The 23,112-nt window shown below is 38.1% G+C and overlaps 2 protein-coding genes across 21 annotated transcripts in view; one reads left to right on the forward strand and one right to left on the reverse strand.

The window, feature by feature from the left end:
- The window catches only part of LOC127513768 (OX-2 membrane glycoprotein-like), a 27,087-nt gene continuing 3,975 nt past the window's right edge, over positions 1 to 23,112 (forward strand). The window contains exons 1-8 of one of the 7 annotated variants that reach the window (XM_051895856.1): positions 1 to 166; positions 1,514 to 1,577; positions 1,845 to 1,920; positions 2,446 to 2,778; positions 4,798 to 5,127; positions 14,748 to 15,029; positions 15,204 to 15,279; positions 20,158 to 21,654. In XM_051895856.1, the coding sequence (XP_051751816.1) occupies positions 1,542 to 1,577; positions 1,845 to 1,920; positions 2,446 to 2,778; positions 4,798 to 5,127; positions 14,748 to 15,029; positions 15,204 to 15,262 (1,116 nt within the window). In that variant the 5' untranslated portion in view covers positions 1 to 166; positions 1,514 to 1,541 and the 3' untranslated portion in view covers positions 15,263 to 15,279; positions 20,158 to 21,654. Of the gene's footprint in view, positions 167 to 1,513; positions 1,578 to 1,824; positions 1,921 to 2,445; positions 2,779 to 4,797; positions 5,128 to 14,747; positions 15,030 to 15,173; positions 15,280 to 18,545; positions 19,611 to 20,157; positions 21,655 to 23,112 lie in introns of those variants that run through there. The other 6 variants (XM_051895872.1, XM_051895850.1, XM_051895844.1 and 3 more) reach the window with 6 other exon arrangements.
- The window catches only part of LOC127513810 (B- and T-lymphocyte attenuator-like), a 15,712-nt gene continuing 13,972 nt past the window's right edge, over positions 21,373 to 23,112 (reverse strand). For 5 of the 14 annotated variants that reach the window (XM_051895937.1, XM_051895996.1, XM_051895904.1 and 2 more), the window contains 6 exons: positions 22,300 to 22,626; positions 22,156 to 22,197; positions 22,010 to 22,054; positions 21,791 to 21,934; positions 21,651 to 21,691; positions 21,373 to 21,566 (listed from right to left, as the gene is read on the reverse strand). In XM_051895937.1, the coding sequence (XP_051751897.1) occupies positions 21,480 to 21,566; positions 21,651 to 21,691; positions 21,791 to 21,934; positions 22,010 to 22,054; positions 22,156 to 22,197; positions 22,300 to 22,626 (686 nt within the window). In that variant the 3' untranslated portion in view covers positions 21,373 to 21,479. The remainder of the gene's footprint in view (positions 21,567 to 21,650; positions 21,692 to 21,790; positions 21,935 to 22,009; positions 22,055 to 22,155; positions 22,198 to 22,299; positions 22,627 to 23,112) is intronic. The other 9 variants (XM_051895963.1, XM_051895913.1, XM_051895946.1 and 6 more) reach the window with 9 other exon arrangements.

Raw genomic sequence — 23,112 nt, forward strand, 5'->3', positions numbered from 1 at the left:
TTCTAAACACTGATTGCTATGCTTCCCACGATTGGATGGCCAAACTTCCTCACTTCCACTTCCATTCGGATCCCGAATCACACACATGCCACAATAACTCTGAGGCACGGGATTTGCCAACACTTGCGTTTTTACAATACGAATGAACGCAGCCATGCTTTGCAAGGTGAGTCGCATATTTTAAACATTATATTAAAAATAGTTTTATGGAGTTAATAGTTTTAGTTAATAAAGATAAAATCAAAGCAGACGCTGAAGTGTTTGCAATCATTTAATTTTCTTTTTAGTTACAGAAATAATAATATATTGTCTTAGTCGACTAATTTAAAATGTAACTACTTTACTTACATAAAGTAGACCCATGCATAAATTGTATAGGTTGTTTCATGTCTACTTATGAAGTCTGATCGTTCCTCCTCTAAATTACTCTATGGAACTTTTAGTGATATTCTATTACAGTAAAGGAGTCAGAAAGTATTATAGTCTTAAGTCATATTTTGTATATCACATCATTTGCAAAGACTTTATAGCCAGAAAGTTATCTATCTATCTATCTATCTATCTATCTATCTATCTATCTATCTATCTATCTATCTATCATTTAACAGATCATTTAATCATTTATAGACTGGCATTTAAATCAGTATGTATGATATATATATATATAACTACAGATCTATTTAGCAAACTATATAATGTTTGTTAAAAAGATGGTTAATGAATGGTATTATAATTTAACAATTCAATTAAAAGTCAGTTATTATAATTTAAAGCTATATATATATATATATATATATATATATATATATATATATATATATATATACAGAGAGAGAGAGAGAGAGAGAGTTAAGCTAGTTCCTTTTTTCAAATGGATTGCTAACTTAAAAGTTAAAAGAAAAAAACCCCAGCAATATTAAAAAAAATGGCCCACCACGATCTTTCATTTGAGGTCAGCAGGGGCGTGTGGCTGCCTGGAAGTATTTGCCCTGTGGCCCAAAAATCATCTGCTTGCACCACTCTTTATGTCAGTTTACTGGCAGAGTTTAGCCACAATTGATTTTAATCATATAGTTTGTGTATAGAACAAGAGAAGCTATTTCCTCAAGTTAATGTTAGTCTAGAAAACAAAGTGGGAGTTTGATGGTACCCAAACTGTTGTTAAAGTGCCAGAAAGGTAATAAACCTTAACAGGATGCAGGTGGTTAGAGATTTTTCTTTTCATGCCATAAATAAACCTGGCAAATAATAATCAAATTTTCAAAGAATCCAAAAATGCTGAATTGCACTACTGCCCCAGGGAATGGCATAAATAGCAAATTGAATCCTCAAATTCCAAAACAGACCAGACTTCTAGGACAAATATTTTGCTTAAAGTCTTATTTAAACTTGAGCTGTATGCTAGACTTCCCTTACCAAAAATAACTATATATCTGTACACCAGAACCAAAACTCCTATATGTTTGACATTGAAAGTTATCTTTTTTTTATTATTATTAATTTCTCTATAAAGCAATGGCTGTTGAGGAGCTGAACTGCTGATGTGTGGATCGTCTGCTTTTTACAAACCTGAGGCTGTAAGTATCTTGTATTTCCTGACTTTGTTAGTTTTTTAGATTTGCTAAGATATTTTTCAGAATGTAGCAATGATCATTAAGGCGGTACTGCCTTGATTATTTGTTGTAATTAACTATGCTGTTGTGAAATCTGTTTATGTAGAGTCTGCTTTAATGCACATGGCTAATACAGACAGTATTCTGGAAATCTGTTTGGTAAAACACTCTTTGTCTTTCTTGAATGTTTGTTTGGCCCATTACTTCACAGTTAAAATGATCTTCCTGCAGGTCAAGATGTGTGGATCTATGTCTGCAATATCCCTGCAAGTCTTGGTGACTCTGATGTTGCTCTCTCGACTACAAGGTGCCTGTCCAGACTCATTTCTGAGCATTAGAATATCCGAGCTCTGATATATAAGGGTGTCCATGAGAGGACTTGAAAATATTTTAACATCTAGTTTAAAACGTAGGTTCTTAGAAATTGTATAGATGCTGATTTTACATGGGTTAGATAAACTTTTATGCCATTTTTAAGACAAGATTCAATTTATTAACTATATCATGTGGTGTTAACATTAAATAAAAAGTAATAACATGTTTTTTTTTCTTCATGTTTCTGCATGTTGGTTGCACCACACGACTTGGCAGACAAAAGTGTTTTATATATATATATACATACATATATATATATATATATAAGCAATACAGCCTTTTTTGTTAAAAAATCTAATAAACAAAGTAAAAGATTATGCCAAAATACTTAATAAGGTGTTCTTTTTATGAATTTAGTTCTTTTGATCAGGCTTTTTCTTCATTGTGATATCAGGACAGTTATATCACCATGACATTTTACACATTACACCCCCTAAGCTTTGTCAATATGTTCTAGGTAAGGTACTTGCACCATCTCATCTGCAGGCGATGGCTGGGCTTCCCTTCATGCTGGCCTGCAATATTACCATGGAGACAGGGGAGGCTTTAAAACAAGTACATTGGTTGGACATGACAAATAAAACTATACTTCATTATCAGCCTGATAAGTATGAGCACGTCACCAAAGTGGATGGAATAGAGCTTTCACAGCAAATAGAAGGTCAGCAAGCTCACACCAGTGTCATCACCATCAAAAGAGCCGGGCCAGCCAACGAAGGCTGCTACCAGTGTCTTTTTGATGTGTACCCAAGCGGCCAGCAGAGAGGAAGGACATGTCTTTCACTTACGGGTGAGGCTTGGTAATCACTTTTAAACTTTCTAAAAATATCAACAATAGATATATATATTTTCCCACGCACTGATGAACTGAAAATATGAATTTAGAAGGAAATATTACTCATCAATGTGTCATCAAACAGAGGAAATACTATTTTCTAGACCTGCACAAAGATGGTTTCATGATGAATAACTGTTATTGGTTGTTATCATATTGCGCTCACATGACACTGAAGAATTGCTATAAATTATGCCCAAGCAGGAAGTGGTGAGAACCACTTTCCTGCCTGGCCTCTTTTACTGACAACAAACTATCATGAAAACCACAAGAGTCTTGATCAGATAAAAACTACAACTGGGGTTATGATTAGTTACATTTTATCTGCCTGGGTGTGGTTTAAAACTGAAAAAGAATAAATGTATGTTCACTTAATGTCACGCATAGTATTCACCTCAACAAGGTCTTAAAGAAATAGTTCACCCAAAAATCTAAATTCTGTCATCAATTCCCTCATGTCTTTTCAAGCCTTTCTTCTATGGAACATAATATATATATATAATATATATATATATATATATATATATATATACACAGATCAGGCATTACATTATGACCACTGACAGGTGAGGTCATCACGGCACCTGTTAGTGGGTGGGATAAATTAGGCAGCAAGGGAACATTTTGTCCTCAAAGTTCATGTGTTAGAAGCAGGAAAAATGGGCAAGCGTAAGGATTTGAGCAAGTTTGACAAGGGCCAAATTGTGATGGCTAGACGACTGGGTCAGAGCATCTTCAGAACTGCAGCTCTTGTGGGGTGTTCCTGGTCTGCAGTGGTCAGTATCTATCAAAAGTGGTCTAAGGAAGGAACAGTACTGAACCGGCAACAGGGTCATGGGTGGCCGAGGCTCATTGATGCACGTGGGGAGCGAAGGCTGGCCCGTGTGGTCCGATCCAACAAACAAGCTACTGTAGCTCAGATTTCTCAAGAAGTTAATGATGCTGGTTCTGATAGAAAGGTGTCAGAATACACAGTGCATCACAGTTTGTTGCATATGGGGCTGCATAGCTGCAGACCAGTCAGGGTGCCCATGCTGACCCCTGTCCACCGCCGAAAGAGCCAACAGTGGGCGCGTGAGCATCAGAACTGGACCACGGAGCAATGGAAGAAGGTGGCCTGGTCTGATGAATCACATTTTCTTTTACATCACGTGGATGGCCGGGTGCATGTGCGTCGCTTACCTGGGGAACACATGGCACCAGGATGCACTATGGGAAGAAGGCAAGCCGGCAGAGACAGTGTGGTGCTTTGGGCAATGTTCTGCTGGGAAACCTTGGGTCCTGCCATCCATGTGGAAGACATGTACCACATACCTAAGCATTGTTGCAGACCATGTACACCCTTTCACGGAAATGGTATTCCCTGGTGGCTGTGGCCCTGCCACAAAGCAAAAATGGTTCAGGAATGGTTTGAGGAGCACAACAACGAGTTTGAGGTGTTGACTTGGCCTCAACTTCCCCAGATCTCAATCCAATCGAGCATCTGTGGGATGTGCTGAACAAACAAGTCCGATCCATGGAGGCTCCACCTCACAACTTATAGGACTTAAAGGATCTGCTGCTAACATTTTTGTGCCAGATACCACAGCACACCTTCAGGGGTCTAGTGGAGTCCATGCCTCGACGGGTCAGGGCTGTTTTGGCAGCAAAAGGGAGACCAACAAAATATTAGGAAGGTGGTCATAATGGTATGCCTGACACTTAATATAAAGTGGGACCCAAATAAATTTGTCTTATATATATATATATATATATATATATATATATATATATATGTATATGTGTGTATATATATATATATATATATATATATATAATATAATCATTAACACAATGCAAGTCACCAAAACCAAACTTCCAAGCTTTGAAATGACAGACAGAATGACAGAATTTTCATTTTGGAGTGAACATACATACATAATGGTTAAAGCGCGTATAAAATCTCTTCATGTTTCTTTTTTTTATTTCTTCCAGCAAAGGTGGAACTGATGGACAATAAAACAGTTGTGAGTGGAAAGCCTGTTACATTTTTGTGCAAGTACATTCTCAGTAAGCGAGTCCGGCAGGTTTTATGGAAAAAAACAGCTGAGCAAGGGGACACTGCCACTGTTGCTTCTTATGTCAACAATGACAGTCCCAGCGTTGACACCGCTTTCAAAGGTCGGGTAACTCTAAATCCATCACTTGGGCAATCTAAGCTCTCCATACACCAGGCTCAGACAGAGGATGAGGGCTGCTACACCTGCGAGTTCCACACGTATCCAGATGGCATTAAGAGTGCAACAGCTTGCTTGTCTGTTTATGGTAAGTGCAAATGGCAGTAATAATAGAGCTTATAGACACATTTATTTGGGTCCCACTTTATATTAAGTGTCTTTAACTACTATGTACCAACATTTAAATTAATAATTTCATAAAATGCACTTATCGTGTTCATACATGTTTTTACATTGTACATATATTAAAAAAATATAGGTTACACTTTATTTTACAGTGCTGTAGTTACATTGTAATTACTCAAATAAGTACTGAGTACTATTAAATAACTACATGTACTTACTATAGAGTTACAGTTAGGGTTAGGGTTTGGTTTAGGGTTAGTTACTTGTAATTATGCATAATTTACTATAGTAAGTACATGTAGTAACGTGTAACTACGGCACTGTAAAATAAAGTGTTACCAAAAAACACCTTCATATAATTACATCTGTAATTAATTTCTGTAATTGCATCTATAATTACACCGTTGACTCTTACCACCAAACCTGTCCCAAACCCTGTCCCCCACCTCAATATCAGCAAAAGTATTTTTCAAAACCAACATAAACACAATAAGTACAAAACATAGGTCATTTTTCAAGCAGCTTATTACGACCTATATTTACGTCTAGCTGGCATAAAAATAATGACAATGTTGTGTTACGTCTGTCGTCATGAAATGACGTATGACCGTCGTTACCAATCAAAATGCGGGTTCATTTAAATGCAATGTGTGGACTTTTTACACCATTTGTCCTATTTCCATTTAGCAAAACTCATCTTTTTTTATTAACGACTACACCCACCCCACCCCTAAACCTACCATTAGTGATTTATAGTGCATACACACTTTATGAGCACATGCGTTCCCTGGGATCGAACCCACGATCGCATGATCACATGATTGCATATTGTTATTGCAATCCTCTGCCAATTGAGCTACGCGAAACCTGAAATATGATGCAGATAAAAGGGAACAATGCAATAAAATGAAAGTGACCTATTGTCGATAGGGGCGCAACTTTAGCAAACGCTCCTATGGGTCGTATTTCATGAATTCAAATGAAAGTGTCCTGTTGTCTATAGGGGCGCAACTTTAGTAAACGCTCCTATGGGTCGTATTTCAGGGAAGTGACAAACTACCTATCCACAAGTTTCCTACGCCCCATGAGGCCTTGCGTCAAAAGTGGGAGCGTATTTGAACAATGTTTTACAATAAAAAATGTTGCAGTAACAGTAATTTATTAATTTATGTCAAGAGTGCACATCAATCATGCTAAATCTAACTGATATTTATATTAACATAAAAAGAAAACACATACCTATTCAGTTGCACCTGCTTCCATTTATTTACGATCACAAGAATGCACAAAACAACTCCATTACGGTTTTTAAAGGCTTACACATTTAGAAATATATTGATAACATACCCTATGTTTACGTCACTTTTCTGAGCATTTCTATTAATTTTCCTCTACATTATGCGATGATTGCAATCCGAGGACGTTTGAGCGATCTCTCCTGTCTATCTATCCTGATCCTTTCAGCCAAAGCAACAGGTAACACTTTAGTATAGGGAACATGTATTCACTATTAACTACGACTTTTCCCTCAATAAACTCTTAATTTACTGCTTAATAATAGTTAAAGTTAGTTGTTAAGTTTAGGTATTGGGTAGGATTAAGAATGTAGAATAAGGTCATGCAGAATAAGGCATTAATATGTTCTTATTAATTACTAATAAGCAGCTAATATTCTAGTAATATGCATGCTAATAAGCAACTAGTTAAAATACCCTAAAATAAAGTGTTACCGAGCAACAGAGGGAGCTCATGAGAGGAAAACAGGAGTTATGAGTTATACGAGTTAACCGGAGTGTGTGAATCTGTGAAAGATATGCGTATGCATCCGGTATCAACAAAGGCACAGGGAAGAGAGAGATAAAACATTAAACCAAATAAATACACGATTATAATCATATAAGAAATGTCTACATTCCTCAAGCAGTCTCTGGTATTTTCCATAAACATGTGTATTTATTATCGCAATGGTTAACATAAGTAGCCTTTAGCATCGCATATTTGACAGTGGAAACGCGACTGGCTCTGGCACGCACGACACCAGTAGGAGTAAAACATCACACCATAAGGCTTTGGTGCTAGCATCAGTGACAGGTGAAGAACAGACAGCGGGTTGTTCATGTGTTGCAGGGCCAGGATGCTCTTGTAGTCATGCAGCAGCACTTTTGTGGAAGGTCAGTAAAGTAAAGGACAATTAAGGGCACGAAAACTGTTTATTGTATTGTGATATTATTAACTAATAAATGTACTAAACTGAAATGTTGTCCCTGAGTGCCGTAACGACATCTCTCATTAAGGTTTGCAACTTTACAAAGTAAACAATGATCCGAAAAACACTTAGCCTCTTCGCTAATTAGCACACAAAATACCATTGGTATGCTACTTCCGCCGCCTCACCGGAAGTTGTACCCACATTCTTTTTTACAGTAGCGCCCCGTGGAAACAGGTGGATAGACCTTATGTAGCCCTGCCCCTTTTCAGCGTTGCGCTTGTTGTCTTTTGACTTCCGGTTTGTATTTCCACAGCGATCTTACCTTACATATTTATGAATTAACTGCTTGTTTTAAAATCTTCCCGGTCTACTGACATTTGTTAAGACATCTGCTTTAAACATTACAATGCTCATGATAACTTTAATTAACTCTACAACAAGTAACTCCACTTAACCAGCTAATTATTCTTTGACAGCGATACCGCAAAACGGAAGTTCAAAGACAATTTTATAAAGATGGCGGTGCGCTTGTTTCTCTGGCGCATAAGGTCTATATAGGCGTATTGGTTGGAGAATATGTTGAACATTTTTGATGTAAGTACATAGTAGTTAAAGACACCTACTATAATGTGTAACCTTTATAAAGGTCGTGTTTTTGGATAGGCTCTAAAGTGTTTGAAATAAATCAGGGATGCTCAAAAACACCTTTCTGGAATTTTTTATTGAACTTCAAATCCTTGATTATACATTTCAATTGTGATTTATTAGGGCTGAATCTAAACTAGAAGTTGGATATCCAGGAACAGGACAAAACAAAACAAAATAAAATAAAATAAAATAAAATAAAATAAAATAAAATAAAATAAAATTACCCCCCATAAAATGACTGCCCACTGCTCTGGGTGTGTGTTCACGGTGTGGGTGTGTGTTCAATGTATATATTTTATAATATCCACAAGGATGTTTATAAATAGCAGTGCCACAGAATTAACCTGCTACAGCTATAAAAGGCACATACATTTAATGTGTGATATTTTGACCAAATCACACGTGTGTGGGTTTGGAACATTTTCACATGTGTGCACAATTTGTGTGAATGTGTGCAAATGGCAAATCAATGTGCTTTTTTCCATAAGGGTTGTTTGGGTATTTCACACCCCTTTTTTTTCTGTCTTCCGGGTCATACAAAGGTTTTTAAATGTATGTCTGAATGGGTGGGTGTATTTGTAAGAAGTGGAAAGTGCACGTGAGGAAGGAAGTGAATGTGTTTGTGTGTGTGTCGTTCACATTTTGCCTACATTGTTGTGACCAAATGTTCCTACAAAGATGGTAAAACCTGAAATCACATAATAAAGAAACATACAGGCTATACATTAGTATACTTTAATAAACATACTTCATACTGTTATAATTAAAATGTAAAAATGAAAAACAAACAATAGAAGTCAATGACAAAATAGTTAATAACCAATCATTCACCAATCATTATTACATATTCAGGTCTTTAGCAACCCGGATCTATATCTAACATATGTATAGATCTGTAACTGCCTCAATAGTATAAAACTTTCCTGATATTTTAATAAAGCATATTTTGTTACCTTTTGGAGCTTTGGAAGGGTTCAGTTTGAGCAGATGTTTTATACCATCATCATTGTCCTCGTGGGAGCTCATTTCCAAGTACATTCAACATCTGGCTCAAATTCGTGATCTCAAACATATTGTTACAAACTGCTCTGAGACGCAAATGGTTGAGGATCCAAACGCAGTTTATTGAAGAGGTAATCCACACACAAGGTCAAAAACAGGCAAAGGGTCAAAATACACAAGAAAGCAGTCCAAACAGACAAACACAACGAGGCAGGGAACACAGGCAAACGAGTAATCCAGAAACAGAGAGAGAGTCCAAAAACCAAGATACCTAAACCGGGAATAACACTCAGAATTGCAGTGAATTGCACTAGACAAGACTTTGCAGGGAATGGATGAGTGAACCAGGCTTATATAGGCAGAGTGAACAAAGCTAATGAGCTAAACAAGGTAACGAGATAACAAGGGGGCATGGTCCAATGAGTGTCCATGGTAACAAACAAGAGAGCAGAATGGCAGGGAAACATGAGGTGTACAAACAACAATGGAGACACTTGGGAACACAGACAGGGGTCGTGACATATCCCCCCTCCTAAGGAGCGGCTTCCAGATGCTCCTAACAAGAAGCCCAGGGAGGCAGGGTGGAGGTGAACAAGTGGGCAGGTGGAGGATCAGGTTCATGGAGTGGAAGAGGGCCTGCAAACAGAAGCCTTGCAGGCGACAAGGGCGGAGCGGGCGGAGCAGGCTGAACAGGCGGTCAGGGCGGAGCAGGCTGAACAGGCGGTCAGGGCGGAGCAGGCTGAGCAGACGGCCAGGGAGGAGCAGACTGAACAGGCGGCCAGAGCAGAGCAGGCTGAGCAGGCAGCCAGGGCGGAGCAAGCTGAGCAGGTGGCCAGGGCGGAGCTGGCCAAGCAGATGTCCAGGGTGGTGCAGGCTGTGCTGGTGGCCAGGGCGGAGCAGGCCGGGCAGATGGCCAGGGTGGTGCAGGTGGCCAGGCAGACAGGCTTGAAGACCCCCACGGTGGAGCAGATGACCACCACGGTAGTGCAGACAGGCTTGAAGATCTCTATTGTGGAGAAGATGACCCCCAGGGCAGATCTGAAAACACTGGAAACCACCATGGCTGATCAGGTAAAACTGAAACATGAAGCACAGAGAGGTTAGTGTTAGCCACTAGGGCCGTAACAGGACAGGCAGGGAGCTCAGGAACGCCCTCCAAGGCTCTGACCAGAACGTCCTCTCTGGTCATGTAGAGTCAGACAGTTTAGGAACGACCTTTGCGATCACGTCGAGGCAAACAGGCAGTTCTGGTACGACCTCTACGGTCGCGCCGAGGCAGACAGGAACCCTAGGGACCACCTCCGTAGTCGTATCCGGGCAAACAGGGAACTCAGGGACGACCTCTGTGGTCGTAACAACAGATAGGGAACTCAGGAACAACCTCCGTGGTTGTATCAGGGCAGACAGGGAACTCAGGGACAACTTCTGTGGTCTTATCAGGACAGAGAGGAAGTTCATAGGTCACAAGACTTACCAAGGACAAGAGAATGGCATCTGGAATGGACAGCGCAGGCACTGGCAGGCTTGAGAGCACTGAGGCTGGTGGGCTAGATGGCGCTGGTCTAGGGATGCTGACTGCACGTACCGACATCAAAGGTGTGTCCTCCAGACTTGTAGCCAATCTCAAGAGCTTAGGGAAAGCCTCACCGTCTTAATGTGCAGCGCTCATGACGACCGGAATCATAGATGTGGTGTCCATGATGGCTGAAGTCTCTGTCTCTGGAGTCTCTGGCGCAGTGTCCGTGATGGCTGGAGGTTCAGGCGTTCCAGCCGACTTGTCCGAAGACACAGGCGTAGCACCCATTTTGACCGAAGACACAGGCGGGGTGGCCATTTGTCTGAAGACACAGGCATAGCGGCCATCTTGTCTGAAGACTCTGGCGGAGCGGCCATCTTGTCTGAAGACACAGGTGGAGCAGCCATCTTGTCCGAAGACACTGGCTTGGCAGCTATGATGGGATGAGACTTTGGAATGGCGGCTATGACGGGACGAGACTCTGGAATGGCTGGACGGGAAGGTACATAAAGGACAGGAGTGGCAAGCATTATAACTGGTCACATGGTAGTGATCTTGATGTGCCAAGCTCCGTTGTCATCGCTCCATGCCAGCAGACACGCACAGTCAGTCAGTCAGTCAGTCTCTCTCACGCGGTGGAGTGAAATCCCCCACAACCGATTGCAAACGGGCAGAGAAAACGAAAAGTGGATTCGGGTGACGTTTGAGCTGATACGCATGTTACTACAAGGTATGCATTCAAAGGTTAAGAAGTTTTGTTAACACTTAAGTATGGGGAACAATTCTCAGTTTTAAGTAGTTTTTAAGTAGTTAAGTAGTACATATTAATGCCTTATTCTGCATGACCATATTCTACATCCCTAAACCCTACCCCATACCTAAACTTAAATGATGCAACAACTACCTTACTATTAATAAGCAGTAAATTAAGAGTTTATTGAGGCAAACGTTATAGTTAATAGTGAATATGTGTTCCCCATACCAAAGTGTTGCCAAAGTTTTATAAAAACATACCAACCTGAGAAATTCTGAAGAATTGGCCGTAAAAGTATAATAACTATAGTTCATTTGAGTTTAACCAACCAAGTAATCCGTTAGTAATCAGATTGACGGCTCAGTCGGACTAAAAAACCTTCATTTTAACACCTTAAAGGTGCAGTGTGTAAATTTTAGTGGCATCTAGTGGTGAGGTTGGGAATTGCAATATAGAGAAGCTACGGTGGGCAACAAAAATGTTGTTGTCTGAGACAGCAGAGAGTAGCAGGTCAAGCAAATGTGCTCTGTAGAGCAGTTTGTCCATTTAGGGCTACTGTAGGAAAATGCCGGCGCAATATGGCGACTTAACATGTAAGGGGACCCGCGGTGTATGTGGATAGAAATGGCTCATTCTAAGGTAATAAAAACATAACGGTTCATTATGTAAGGTCTTTATACACAACTGAAAACAGTTATGTATATTATATTGCATTTCTGTCAATAGATCCTCCTAAAATTTACACATTGCACCTTTAATCGATCCGATTGAGCTTGATCCAATTTAAATTTAGATAGGTTTGGATGGAGTGGTTCATTCCTTTTGTAATCTAATTGAGAGGGTAAACACTTGATCAGATTGAAAACCGAAACTGGAAAATACTGTGCAATGAAGTAAAATAGCATAATGACATATGACATGCGGAATGAGCTGCTCTTCCTGTTGAATAAAGTGTCATAGCCTAAACGATTGTTCTGTCATTCTAAAATTCTCTTTTCACTCAAGGTCTGTCAAGTGGAGCAGGACAACGTCCCACAAGCCCTTGTTTCATGCTCTCATCCACAGACAACAGGTTTTGGCCGCGGGGAGGGGCATTTTTACTTCGTGATAAGCAGCACGGCGCAATGGTTCATATGCACATTGTCTCCAAATTATGACCAGAAATGGATAAATATTAAAGGGTTAGTTCACCCAAAAATGAAAATTCTGTCATTAATTACTCACCCTTGTGCCGTTTTACACCTGTAAGACCTTCGTTGATCTTCGGAACACAAATTAAGATATTTTTGTTTAAATCCGATGGCTCAGTGAGGCCTCCATTGACAGCAATGACATTTCCTCTGTCAAGATCCATTAATGTACTAAAAACATATTTAAATCAGTTCATGTGAGTACAGTGGTTCAATATTAATATTATAAAGCAACAAGATTATTTTTGGTGCGCCAAAAAAAAAAACAAAATAACGACTTATTTAGTGATGGCCAATTTCAAAACACTGCTTCAGGAAGATTCGGAGCGTTATGAATCAGCGTGTCGAATCATGATTCGGATCGCGTGTCAAACCGCCAAACTGCTGAAATCACGTGACTTTGGCGCTCCGAACTGCTGATTCGACACGCTGATTCATTATGCTCCGAAGCTTCCTGAAGCAGTGTTTTGAAATCGGCCATCACTAAATAATTCGTTATTTTGTTTTTGTTTTTGGCGCACCAAAAATATTCTCACATGAACTGATTTAAATATGTTTTTAGTACATTAATGGATCTTGAGAGAGGAAATGTCATTGCTCCCTATGTAGACCTCACAGAGCCATTGGATTTAAACAAAAATATCTCAATTTGCATTCCGAAGATTAACGAATGTCTTACGGGTCTGGAACGGCATGAGCGTGAGTAATAAATGACAGAATTTTCATTTTTGGGTGAACTAACCCTTTAAGTCTGCTGTTTAAAATATAGAACTCATGTAGGACGATATTATGCACAAACAGCCGGAAACTCTATATTCGTGCAGTGTACGTGTCAAAAAATCAATTCAGATAAGAGGTTTGTGACATAAACGTGCACTTCAACCTGATCACTTTATTTAGCATTAATGTAAACACTATGTTCGGATTCATTAATCGGAATTAATTCATTCAGATTGAAGCTAAAAGTGTGCATGTAAACATAGCCAAGAAGGTCGACATTGCAAGTCTTTAGAAGTCATGCAATAGCTTTGTGTGTCAAACTGACCAAAATATAAATTGTTTAACGTTACCTTTATAACCACTGTGACTGAATCGAGTTGCCAGATCCATCCGATTTGTGAATGAATCATTTAAACCTGTTTTTTGAACATGATTAACTGATAAATTAAAAAGACATAATTTGGACTCTCTCTCTCTCTTGATGAGCACGCCAAAGAGAGCCTGGGCAGAGGTTGTGAGAATTCATATTGACCACATTTATAATGCTTTTTATGGTATTTTGGGTAAATGACAGAATTAAAATTTGTGGGTCAAATGTTGCTTTAATTTGATGGATTAGTTCCTTGTTCACTCCAAAAATACTCTTAGATATCCAGATTTCTACAGTGATACAGTAACTATTGCTCAGTATTGCATTTCCTGTTTCAATGCAGTATCGCAATAAATAACTACTTTCTTTATGTCGTGCAACTGTTTTAGCAGCAAGGGATGTTACTCTGTTGAAAACATCCTTTTCATTGCAAGGTAAATTCTTCTTGTGGAGAAAGCTCACAATCAGTCAGAGCTGACACTGGTTTAATGCTTGGCTGTGACTGTAGTTTAGGAGACAGTTTGGGATGAAGGCCAGTGCGATTACTGTGTCTCTGTTCCTCTAGAACAGAGCTCCACTGTGTTTGCTTTCTCTCTGTTGATATTCCCCAAACAGTCTGGCTGTTGTCACCAAAAAGCTCACACAGCCACAAAAGTGGACAGAGCCTCACTTTCCCCTTGTCTTGTCATGGTTTGTCTCTTTCTCTTTTATCTGACTTATGTCACAGAGTCCCTCTTTGATGGAGTCTGCCGCAGACATGACCAACGTCTGACGGCTTGTAATCAGCAAAACAACACAAGTGCCTTCTTTTGTCTTCTGAATGAAGCTACCACTTACAATACAACAAAGAAGTTCAACAAGACCAATACAGTATTTGTACTGGACATATACAAAGTTCACATATTTGGCACACTTCAGTCTGTTGTAAGGGTTCCCAGTTAAACATGATGGATGTCCCCAACCAAAAGTACACAAGATATCTCTACAGATTTTAAGTCTGAAGATTTAAAAAGGAACAACAACAACAAAAAGTAAATTAGGACTGTAAATTTAACAAGAATTATTGATGCAAGTGGAATCAACAGACAATTTTTTTTTTCTTCACATTGTTAAAAATATTATAATGTAAATGTCTTACTTAAATGTGTAATGAACTTCATGTCATTTTCCTAGTCCTACCCAAACCTGAGGCCAGTTACGTCACCGTATCGCAGGGCATTGTTGAGGCGAACTGCTCAGCCTTGTCACGTCCTGCAGCAGAGATCTCTTGGAACGTGGAGGGGCATAATCAAACGCTGGGCCCTGCCGTGACATCATTTTACCAGCTAGGGGACGGCACCACAATGGTGGTCAGTACCATTCAACTGCAGACTGAACTACTGGATGATGAACTTGTGAAGTGTGAAGTTCGTCATCAAGGCCTTGTATCTGCCATCTATGTGACTCTGAATAAACGTGAGTGAAACTTACTCGACTGTTTGGGGTTTATACTTTTTTACATTCTTCTATTTTTTTTTTTTTTATCTGGTTTTGTTACTAGAGTGTTGTGAATATTTGATTTATTTGGTTAATGTGTATGTGTGTGTGTTTTTGTTGCAGCTAGGAACGCCCATGTCATTCTCATTTCAGCCAGCTGTGTGGCCCTTGTGCTGCTCATATGTCTGTGCATCTGCCTGAAGAGGTGCTAACTTTACCTGCTGATATGGTCAGTATAGCAACACAAAAATGTCTGTCCTCTTTAATATTATGTTTCACATCAATTTAAAGTCACAGGGAAATCAAAATTGACATTTCTTATTTTTATGGAATATTGCAGTATTTATTATAAATGATTTATCCATCATTATTTTTTTTAAAAATGATGTTCCTTCATAATCTTTAATCAAAATAATTTCCCCTCCCTCTTGCAATGACACTCTTCTCTTCTCTGATGATGTGTTTGACATGAGGGCGGGATAAACTGTCACTCATATGAGATCACAGCAATAGCAAACCACAACAATCCAATCAATTCTCAATGGCCAAAATCAAGTCCCATCTTACAATTTCACTTAATTATCACTCACAATATAAGGAAAGAAATTACTTTCACAACTTCTGTTTCATGCCGACTTTAATGTTTTTTAATCCCAGGGGATTTAATATGCTTAGAATATAAGGGTGAACACATGTAAGAATGCAGAAATTTGCATGCAAGAATAATCACAGAAAGAAGATATCCTGTGTTTACTTTGGATCAGTCTGTAAATGTTTTGTTTTTAAAACTTGGCTTTTGACACCAACGTTTTTTCGACATGGGGTGAAACGACAACTTAAGAAGAAATGTAGCTTTGGAATTTTATGATCATAGGCACATTAAAAAAATCTGGTCACTATGGTAGAAGTAAAATCAAGCTTTTCATTTATTGTCGAGGGTCACTTTGAGGGACAGAAGTAGATGACCATGCATGTACAGATCATGTGATTTAGTTATTCCACACATTTTGACACATATCTTGTATTCACAACTAGCAGCATTGATTTCGTTGTCATGATTTATTTTCCAAGTCAACAAAGAATCACATTTTGTTCAGTCTTCTCACATCATGATACTCTTGTGCAACAAAGTCTTCTCTTAACAACTTGTTTGTTGAGATACTATACTTAATAACCACCTCTGCTATCTTATAAAACTACACATCGCCAAAAGCTTTATATATACAGTGGGTACGGAAAGTATTCAGACCCCCTTAAATTTTTCACTCTTTGTTATATTGCAGCCATTTGCTAAAATCATTTAAGTTCATTTTTTTTCCTCATTAATGTACACACATCACCCCATATTGACAGAAAAACACAGAATTGTTGACATTTTTGCAGATTTATTAAAAAAGAAAAACTGAAATATCACATGGTCCTAAGTATTCAGACCCTTTGCTCAGTATTTAGTAGAAGCACCCTTTTGATCTAATACAGCCATGAGTCTTTTTGGGAAAGATGCAACAAGTTTTTCACACCTGGATTTGGGGATCCTCTGCCATTCCTCCTTGTAGATCCTCTCCAGTTCTGTCAGGTTGGATGGTAAACGTTGGTGGACAGCCATTTTTAGGTCTCTCCAGAGATGCTCCATTGGGTTTAAGTCAGGGCTCTGGCTGGGTCATTCAAGAACAGTCACGGAGTTGTTGTGAAGCCACTCCTTCATTATTTTAGCTGTGTGCTTAGGGTCATTGTCTTGTTGGAAGGTAAACCTTCGGCCCAGTCTGAGGTCCTGAGCACTCTGGAGAAGGTTTTCGTCCAGGATATCCCTGTACTTGGCCGCATTCATCTTTCCCTCGATTGCAACCAGTCGTCCTGTCCCTGCAGCTGAAGAACACCCCCACAGCATGATGCTGCCACCACCATGCTTCACTGTTGGGACTGTATTGGACAGGTGATGAGCAGTGCCTGGTTTTCTCCACACATACCGCTTAGAATTAAGGCCAAAAAGTTCTATCTTGGTCTCATCAGACCAGAGAATCTTATTTCTCACCATCTTGGAGTCCTCCATGCGGGCTTTCATGTGTCTTGCACTGAGGAGAGGCTTCCGTCGGGCCACTCTGCCATAAAGCCCCGACTGGTGGAGGGCTGCAGTGATGGTTGACTTTCTACAACTTTCTCCCATCTCCCGACTGCATCTCTGGAGCTCAGCCACAGTGATCTTTGGGTTCTTCTTTACCTCTCTCACCAAGGCTCTTCTCCCCCGATAGCTCAGTTTGGCCGGACGGCCAGCTCTAGGAAGGGTTCTGGTCGTCCCAAACGTCTTCCATTTAAGGATTATGGAGGCCACTGTGCTCTTAGGAACCTTAAGTGCAGCAGAAACTTTTTTTGTAACCTTGGCCAGATCTGTGCCTTGCCACAATTCTGTCTCTGAGCTCTTCAGGCAGTTCCTTTGACCTCATGATTCTCATTTGCTCTGACATGCACTGTGAGCTGTAAGGTCTTATATAGACAGGTGTGTGGCTTTCCTAATCAAGTCCAATCAGTATAATCAAACACAGCTGGACTCAAATGAAGGTGTAGAACCATCTCAAGGATGATCAGAAGAAATGGACAGCACCTGAGTTAAATATATGAGTGTCACAGCAAAGGGTCTGAATACTTAGGACCATGTGATATTTCAGTTTTTCTTTTTTAATAAATCTGCAAAAATGTCAACAATTCTGTGTTTTTCTGTCAATATGGGGTGATGTGTGTACATTAATGAGGAAAAAAAATGAACTTAAATGATTTTAGCAAACGGCTGCAATATAACAAAGAGTGAAAAATTTAAGGGGGTCTGAATACTTTTCGTACCCACTGTATATATATATATATATATATATATATATATATATATATATATATATAATATATATCCTATTAAAGTTAAAGACTATTGTAAACAAAATCTTCCAGAAACTTTTTTTTACAGAGAGGAGATGATGAAAACAGAAGCTAGTCAAGAAATGTATAGTCGGAAATGAAGAGAGAGACACCAGAGTGACTCACTAACCTCTCACATTGCACAGTCTGTCCAAGTTTTCCTTCCTGCTTCATTCTATTCCACTTTCCTCTCTTAGAATCTGCAGGTCACCTGAGAGGGCAGAAAGGAAATAAACATTTCATATTTGTTTTAAATTTAAACCAATACAGCTAAATTCACATAAGAGGCCCTAGGGAAATCAGAAACTCAAGACCAGACATATAGAAAGCCCACTTCATTCTGTTTAGGTTTTGTTCATTGAGCTGTCTTCTTATTGCTCATTACTGAACACATAGACTTATAACCAGTTAAGTGGCCCTAAATCTCTTTTGGTATGACTGGTTTATGGTTTGAATCTTAATCTTATTGCATTAGAGAGTTGCATTAAAATATATTTTGTTTTCACATGAAATGTATGAGTTAAGTAGCACAGATTACTAGTGAAACCAAAGTATGCAAAGTGTGTTTTACAGAGCCACATTTATCTGCAGAACCACAGGAAGTCTAAGGAGGTACCACTTCCTGTCTATTGCAAGAAGCCCTCTCAGCCTCACCTTATACCATGACTGATGTCTTTTGAGTTGCCATCAGAAACAGGAAATCATCATTTAAAAGCATCATATCATCTCCCTCTGTAGTGCTTCTACAGAGTCAAGGAAAATGAAGTGTGACAAGCTTAAAAACAAGTAATTCTACTTCATAATGGTAGTTATTTATAGGACATTAATGGGGGTGTGGGGGGGTCCATTTTTAATGGATCATCAATGGATCATCCCAATGGATCATTTTATCCATTGGGAATTGATGGAATCATGAAAAGAGATTATGAAGAAGACCAGTATAACACTTTACAATAAGGTTTAATTAGTTAACATTAGTTTACTACTTTAGTTACCATGAACTAAGAATGAACTGCACTTATGTTAATTTCAACATTTACTAATACATTATTAAAAATCAAAAGTTGTATTTGTTAACATTAGTTAATGCACTGAATAAACAATGAACAGCTGTATTTTTATTAACTACCATTAACAAAGATTAATAAATACAGTAACAAATGTGTTGCTCATTGTTAGCTCATGTTAGTTAATGCATTAACTAATGTTAACAAATGAGACCTTATTGTAAAGTGTTAACAGAAAACCTTTTTTCCCCTTTGGAATAACATGCTCTGATCAATCATTCATAATAAGACTTGTAATGTGATTTAATTTTGATTTAATGTTGACTTTTAAAGCATTTGGCCCCTCTCATCTAAATGCTACATTCCACATGGCCCAAAACTGTGTTGCTGTTCCTTAAACATTAGTGTCATATCATTTGCCTGAAGTTTCCAGAGGAGAATGCCTTCCCCAGTTGAGCCTGGTTCCTCCCAAGACTTCTTTCTTTCTTTCTTTATGTGACTTTGTAATGGGTTTCAAATCCCATGTTTTTTGTTGAGAACTATTTTTTCTCTCTCTCCTCTTTAAACATCTTTATTGAGCTTTTTCCTTGCCATTATCACCTTTGACTTGTTCACTAGGGGCATTAGGCAATAAATGTATCTAACCTGCTTTGAAACGATTTTTTTTTAATTTGATGGGTATTGTAAATTGACTTCTCAGAAACACTGTGGCTCTGTGGTGTTTTCAAAAAACTGCTCTGCTTGTTTGAGCGGTAAACCTCTGGCTACACCAGTAGCATCAGTTTGAGCTGGACTATTTGTAACCTGTATTAGTTTTGTCCAAAGAGAGGTAGACAGGGAAAGGAAAAGGTCTTTCTTGTTATGCAGCACATTTTCTTCTCTATAACATTAAAAAAAAAAAAAAACTAACTTGTTATTCAACTCAAAGGTATTTTCTGTTTCATTCTATATTGATGTAATCTCATGGAAGACAGGAAAAAGGCTCAATTGGAATAATACAGTTTTGTGATTACACCATTCAACCCAACCCTTTATCAACTCGAGATGGAGAGCATTAAGTAAAACACTGGCTGTAGGAGTTTAGCTATAGCTTAATTTGTGGGGGTTAAGTTGAACACTGCATGGGCTTTTGCTGTGTAATTCTAGGACATTGACACTTGTCAAATTGTTTCTTTTTTTTTTCTTTTTTTCTTTAGCTTGACTGAAATGAAAGGAAATGCTGCTATGTTCAGATGTTCACCCTGACCAAACAACGGTGTGGGCTCTTTCTGAATCACGGATTATTCTGTCAACATTTTCTAATATAACTGATATTCAGTCTAACAGTCTAAAAACAAACATTTAATCACAACACTTTCAACACTAAATGCCTTATTTATTATAGACTGTATATTTTAGTAAAGCATCTTTTTCTTAGCCAAGCTCTTACAAGTTAACTAAATCGAAGCAGACTTATCTGAAAGTTGACTTTCTGTAACCATAGAAAAGTCAATAACCAGACAAAATGCTATTGTTAGCTTTACAGATGTTTTGATGTGTGTAATAACAATAACAACGTTTTATCAGGGGAAACAGTCTTTTAGACATGAGCACCTTGTTGGCTTTAGGTGCCAAGTTATTGTCTTGATGTTTGTATTAAAGTGATTAAAGTATTACAAACATTTTCCCACTAAAGGGAAGTACTCTCATAGCTCTGTCATTCTAAAATGGGGTATTTCCATTCCTCCTCCCCTTCACACCTTCATGTGTTTTGTATAAAGTTCTCTGAAATCTTTGAAATAATAAAGTAAACGTGCACTATGTTAATCAAACTGTGTGACACTGTTGGTCACAAGACACATTAAGTTTGCATTGTTGCATGAGGTAATTCAGAGGTAGTATTTTCATTCACCCACTTATTAAGGAAATAATAATAAATAAAACAATACCTGATCTACAGCAAAGTTCATAACATTAAAAAGTTTTGCAAAATGTAGTGTATTTGCATGTTATATTTTCCTTAAAATTATTAGTTACGTATCTTAACTCTTATCTCTTTCTGAAAACATTGGTTTGTAAATCTATCCCATGATATGTGTTTAATCTTTTTGTGGATGGTGGATTTATCTAGATATCTTATCCATCTAAAAGTATTTTACTGTAGCATCAGAGCCAAGGCGTAGCTGTAGTCCACATGTTCTTAGTAAATAATACTCCCAGGAATGCATGTTTGTGTAGGTTATTATTTAGAATTTATTAAAGAAAAAGTTTATAACAATCAGTGATTCACAAATAACAACAATTTCTGAAGCAATTGTGGATTAATATCTTCCACAGTTTGTCATATTAATACTACAAAGCAACTGGAACTGCAATATATGAACTGAATTTCTGAAGTATTCATGGTCAACTGAATCACAAAAAAGGGAAAGAAAAGTCAAGTCTCAAAGGCCACATGACATTGCCTGAAGATTCAAAAGCATACAAAAAAGCATTTTCTTTTTCTGGTGCTGCTCTGAAATGTCACAGGTATAGTTTCTTAGACTCGATATATAACAGTGGTCAGCAGGTCTGAGTTCAGATAGAGATGAGGAGGAAGAAGCAGATCACTTTGTGTTTTTATGTACTGTGGAATTGAAAACAGAGCATTTATAAATGTATTATTTTAACAAATATAAAGATTTACACCAATAAAATTAAAACATGATACCTGATTTTTATTTGACACATCTTTTTTTGTCGATTTTCTCCCTTAAAAAAACAAACAAAAAACACATATGATCAACCGAGGAAACAAAAAGTGATTTTAAAGCAACTGTAAAGTTAAGTTCAAGTACTCAAACCACTCACCTTGGCGTCTAACAACATAAAGTAATGATACAGTCATAACTATGAACACCAGCTCTGCTATTCCAGTGCAGATGTACACATATGGCCAGAGCCACTGCTGATCATCATTTGGAACTGTATTCATATCACCTAATATTGTAGACACTGATATATATTTAAGAGAATTATCATAAATAAAAATGTAACAGTATCATGTGTTGAAAATGGCCATGCCCTTACTTGTGTTGCTTGGAGTGGGTGAAAACTCATTCTTGTTATTATCTGCTGAAAATATAATATAATTGTAAAGACATGGAATAATAGTTTAAAATACAAATAATGAAATGTCTGTTTACATTTACCCAATAAAAGATAATGTCACTTACTTGTGTTGCTTTGATTGTGTGAAACCTGATCCTCCTTATTATCTAGAGACAATATTTAAAATACATTTTTATTGTATTTTTATTCAACAGAACGTCCGAATACTTATACCTGCTGCCAGTGAAATAAAAGATAATGTCACTTACATGTCACAGTGACATTAATAGCATGGCCTACAGACATCTCGCCTTCTTTACATCTGTACAAACCTGCATCCTCCATTGAGATGTTCAGGAAAATCAGGGAAGCCATCCATTCATGCTCTGTTGTTTTCTTCATCTCAGTTTTTATGTAATCTGAGTGATTTAAAGCTTTACAGTCATTTCCAATGATTTTGCACCATAAGACTCTCGGGCTCCTGTGACATCCAGTTAGATTCACAGTACAGTTTATCTTCAACATTGTCATAACACGAGCTTTAAACACTGTGTTTCGTGACACTTTGATCCATGGATTACAATGCTGCTCAGACCCTAAAAGAATTAAGATAACAAGAAAAAATTCATTCTGTAGATTAAGATCAAGCAAAGGGAGACCTTTCATTATATGTCAACTCTTTAGATATCAGCATCGACATTCTCCACTAAAGAAAACTGTGTAAGAGGATTTTTCAAACAATTGTGAAAACATGACCTTTTTTTAATTTCTGTTGAAATGAAAGTGTTATTTCAACTATTAACATTTACTGGTGTTAACATTAATAGGAAAACTATACAGAAGAAATTTTCATCCTTGCATGTTTCTATAAATGGTGAAACACATCGCCCTACACTATTAGTGAATTGTTTAGATATTTTTTTCCATAGAGGTGGATTTAAAACCGATATAAACCACAGACACCATCCACCATGTCCATTTGCGTAATGCAGTGCATTAATATCTAAAAGAGGCTTTACTTTGGCGTATTGTTCTATGCTTTTGGGCATTAAAAGTCAAGACTAAGTCATAGGTTCTTCACC

This window comes from Ctenopharyngodon idella, chromosome 1 (genome assembly GCF_019924925.1).
Source record: "Ctenopharyngodon idella isolate HZGC_01 chromosome 1, HZGC01, whole genome shotgun sequence".
NCBI lineage: Eukaryota > Metazoa > Chordata > Actinopteri > Cypriniformes > Xenocyprididae > Ctenopharyngodon > Ctenopharyngodon idella.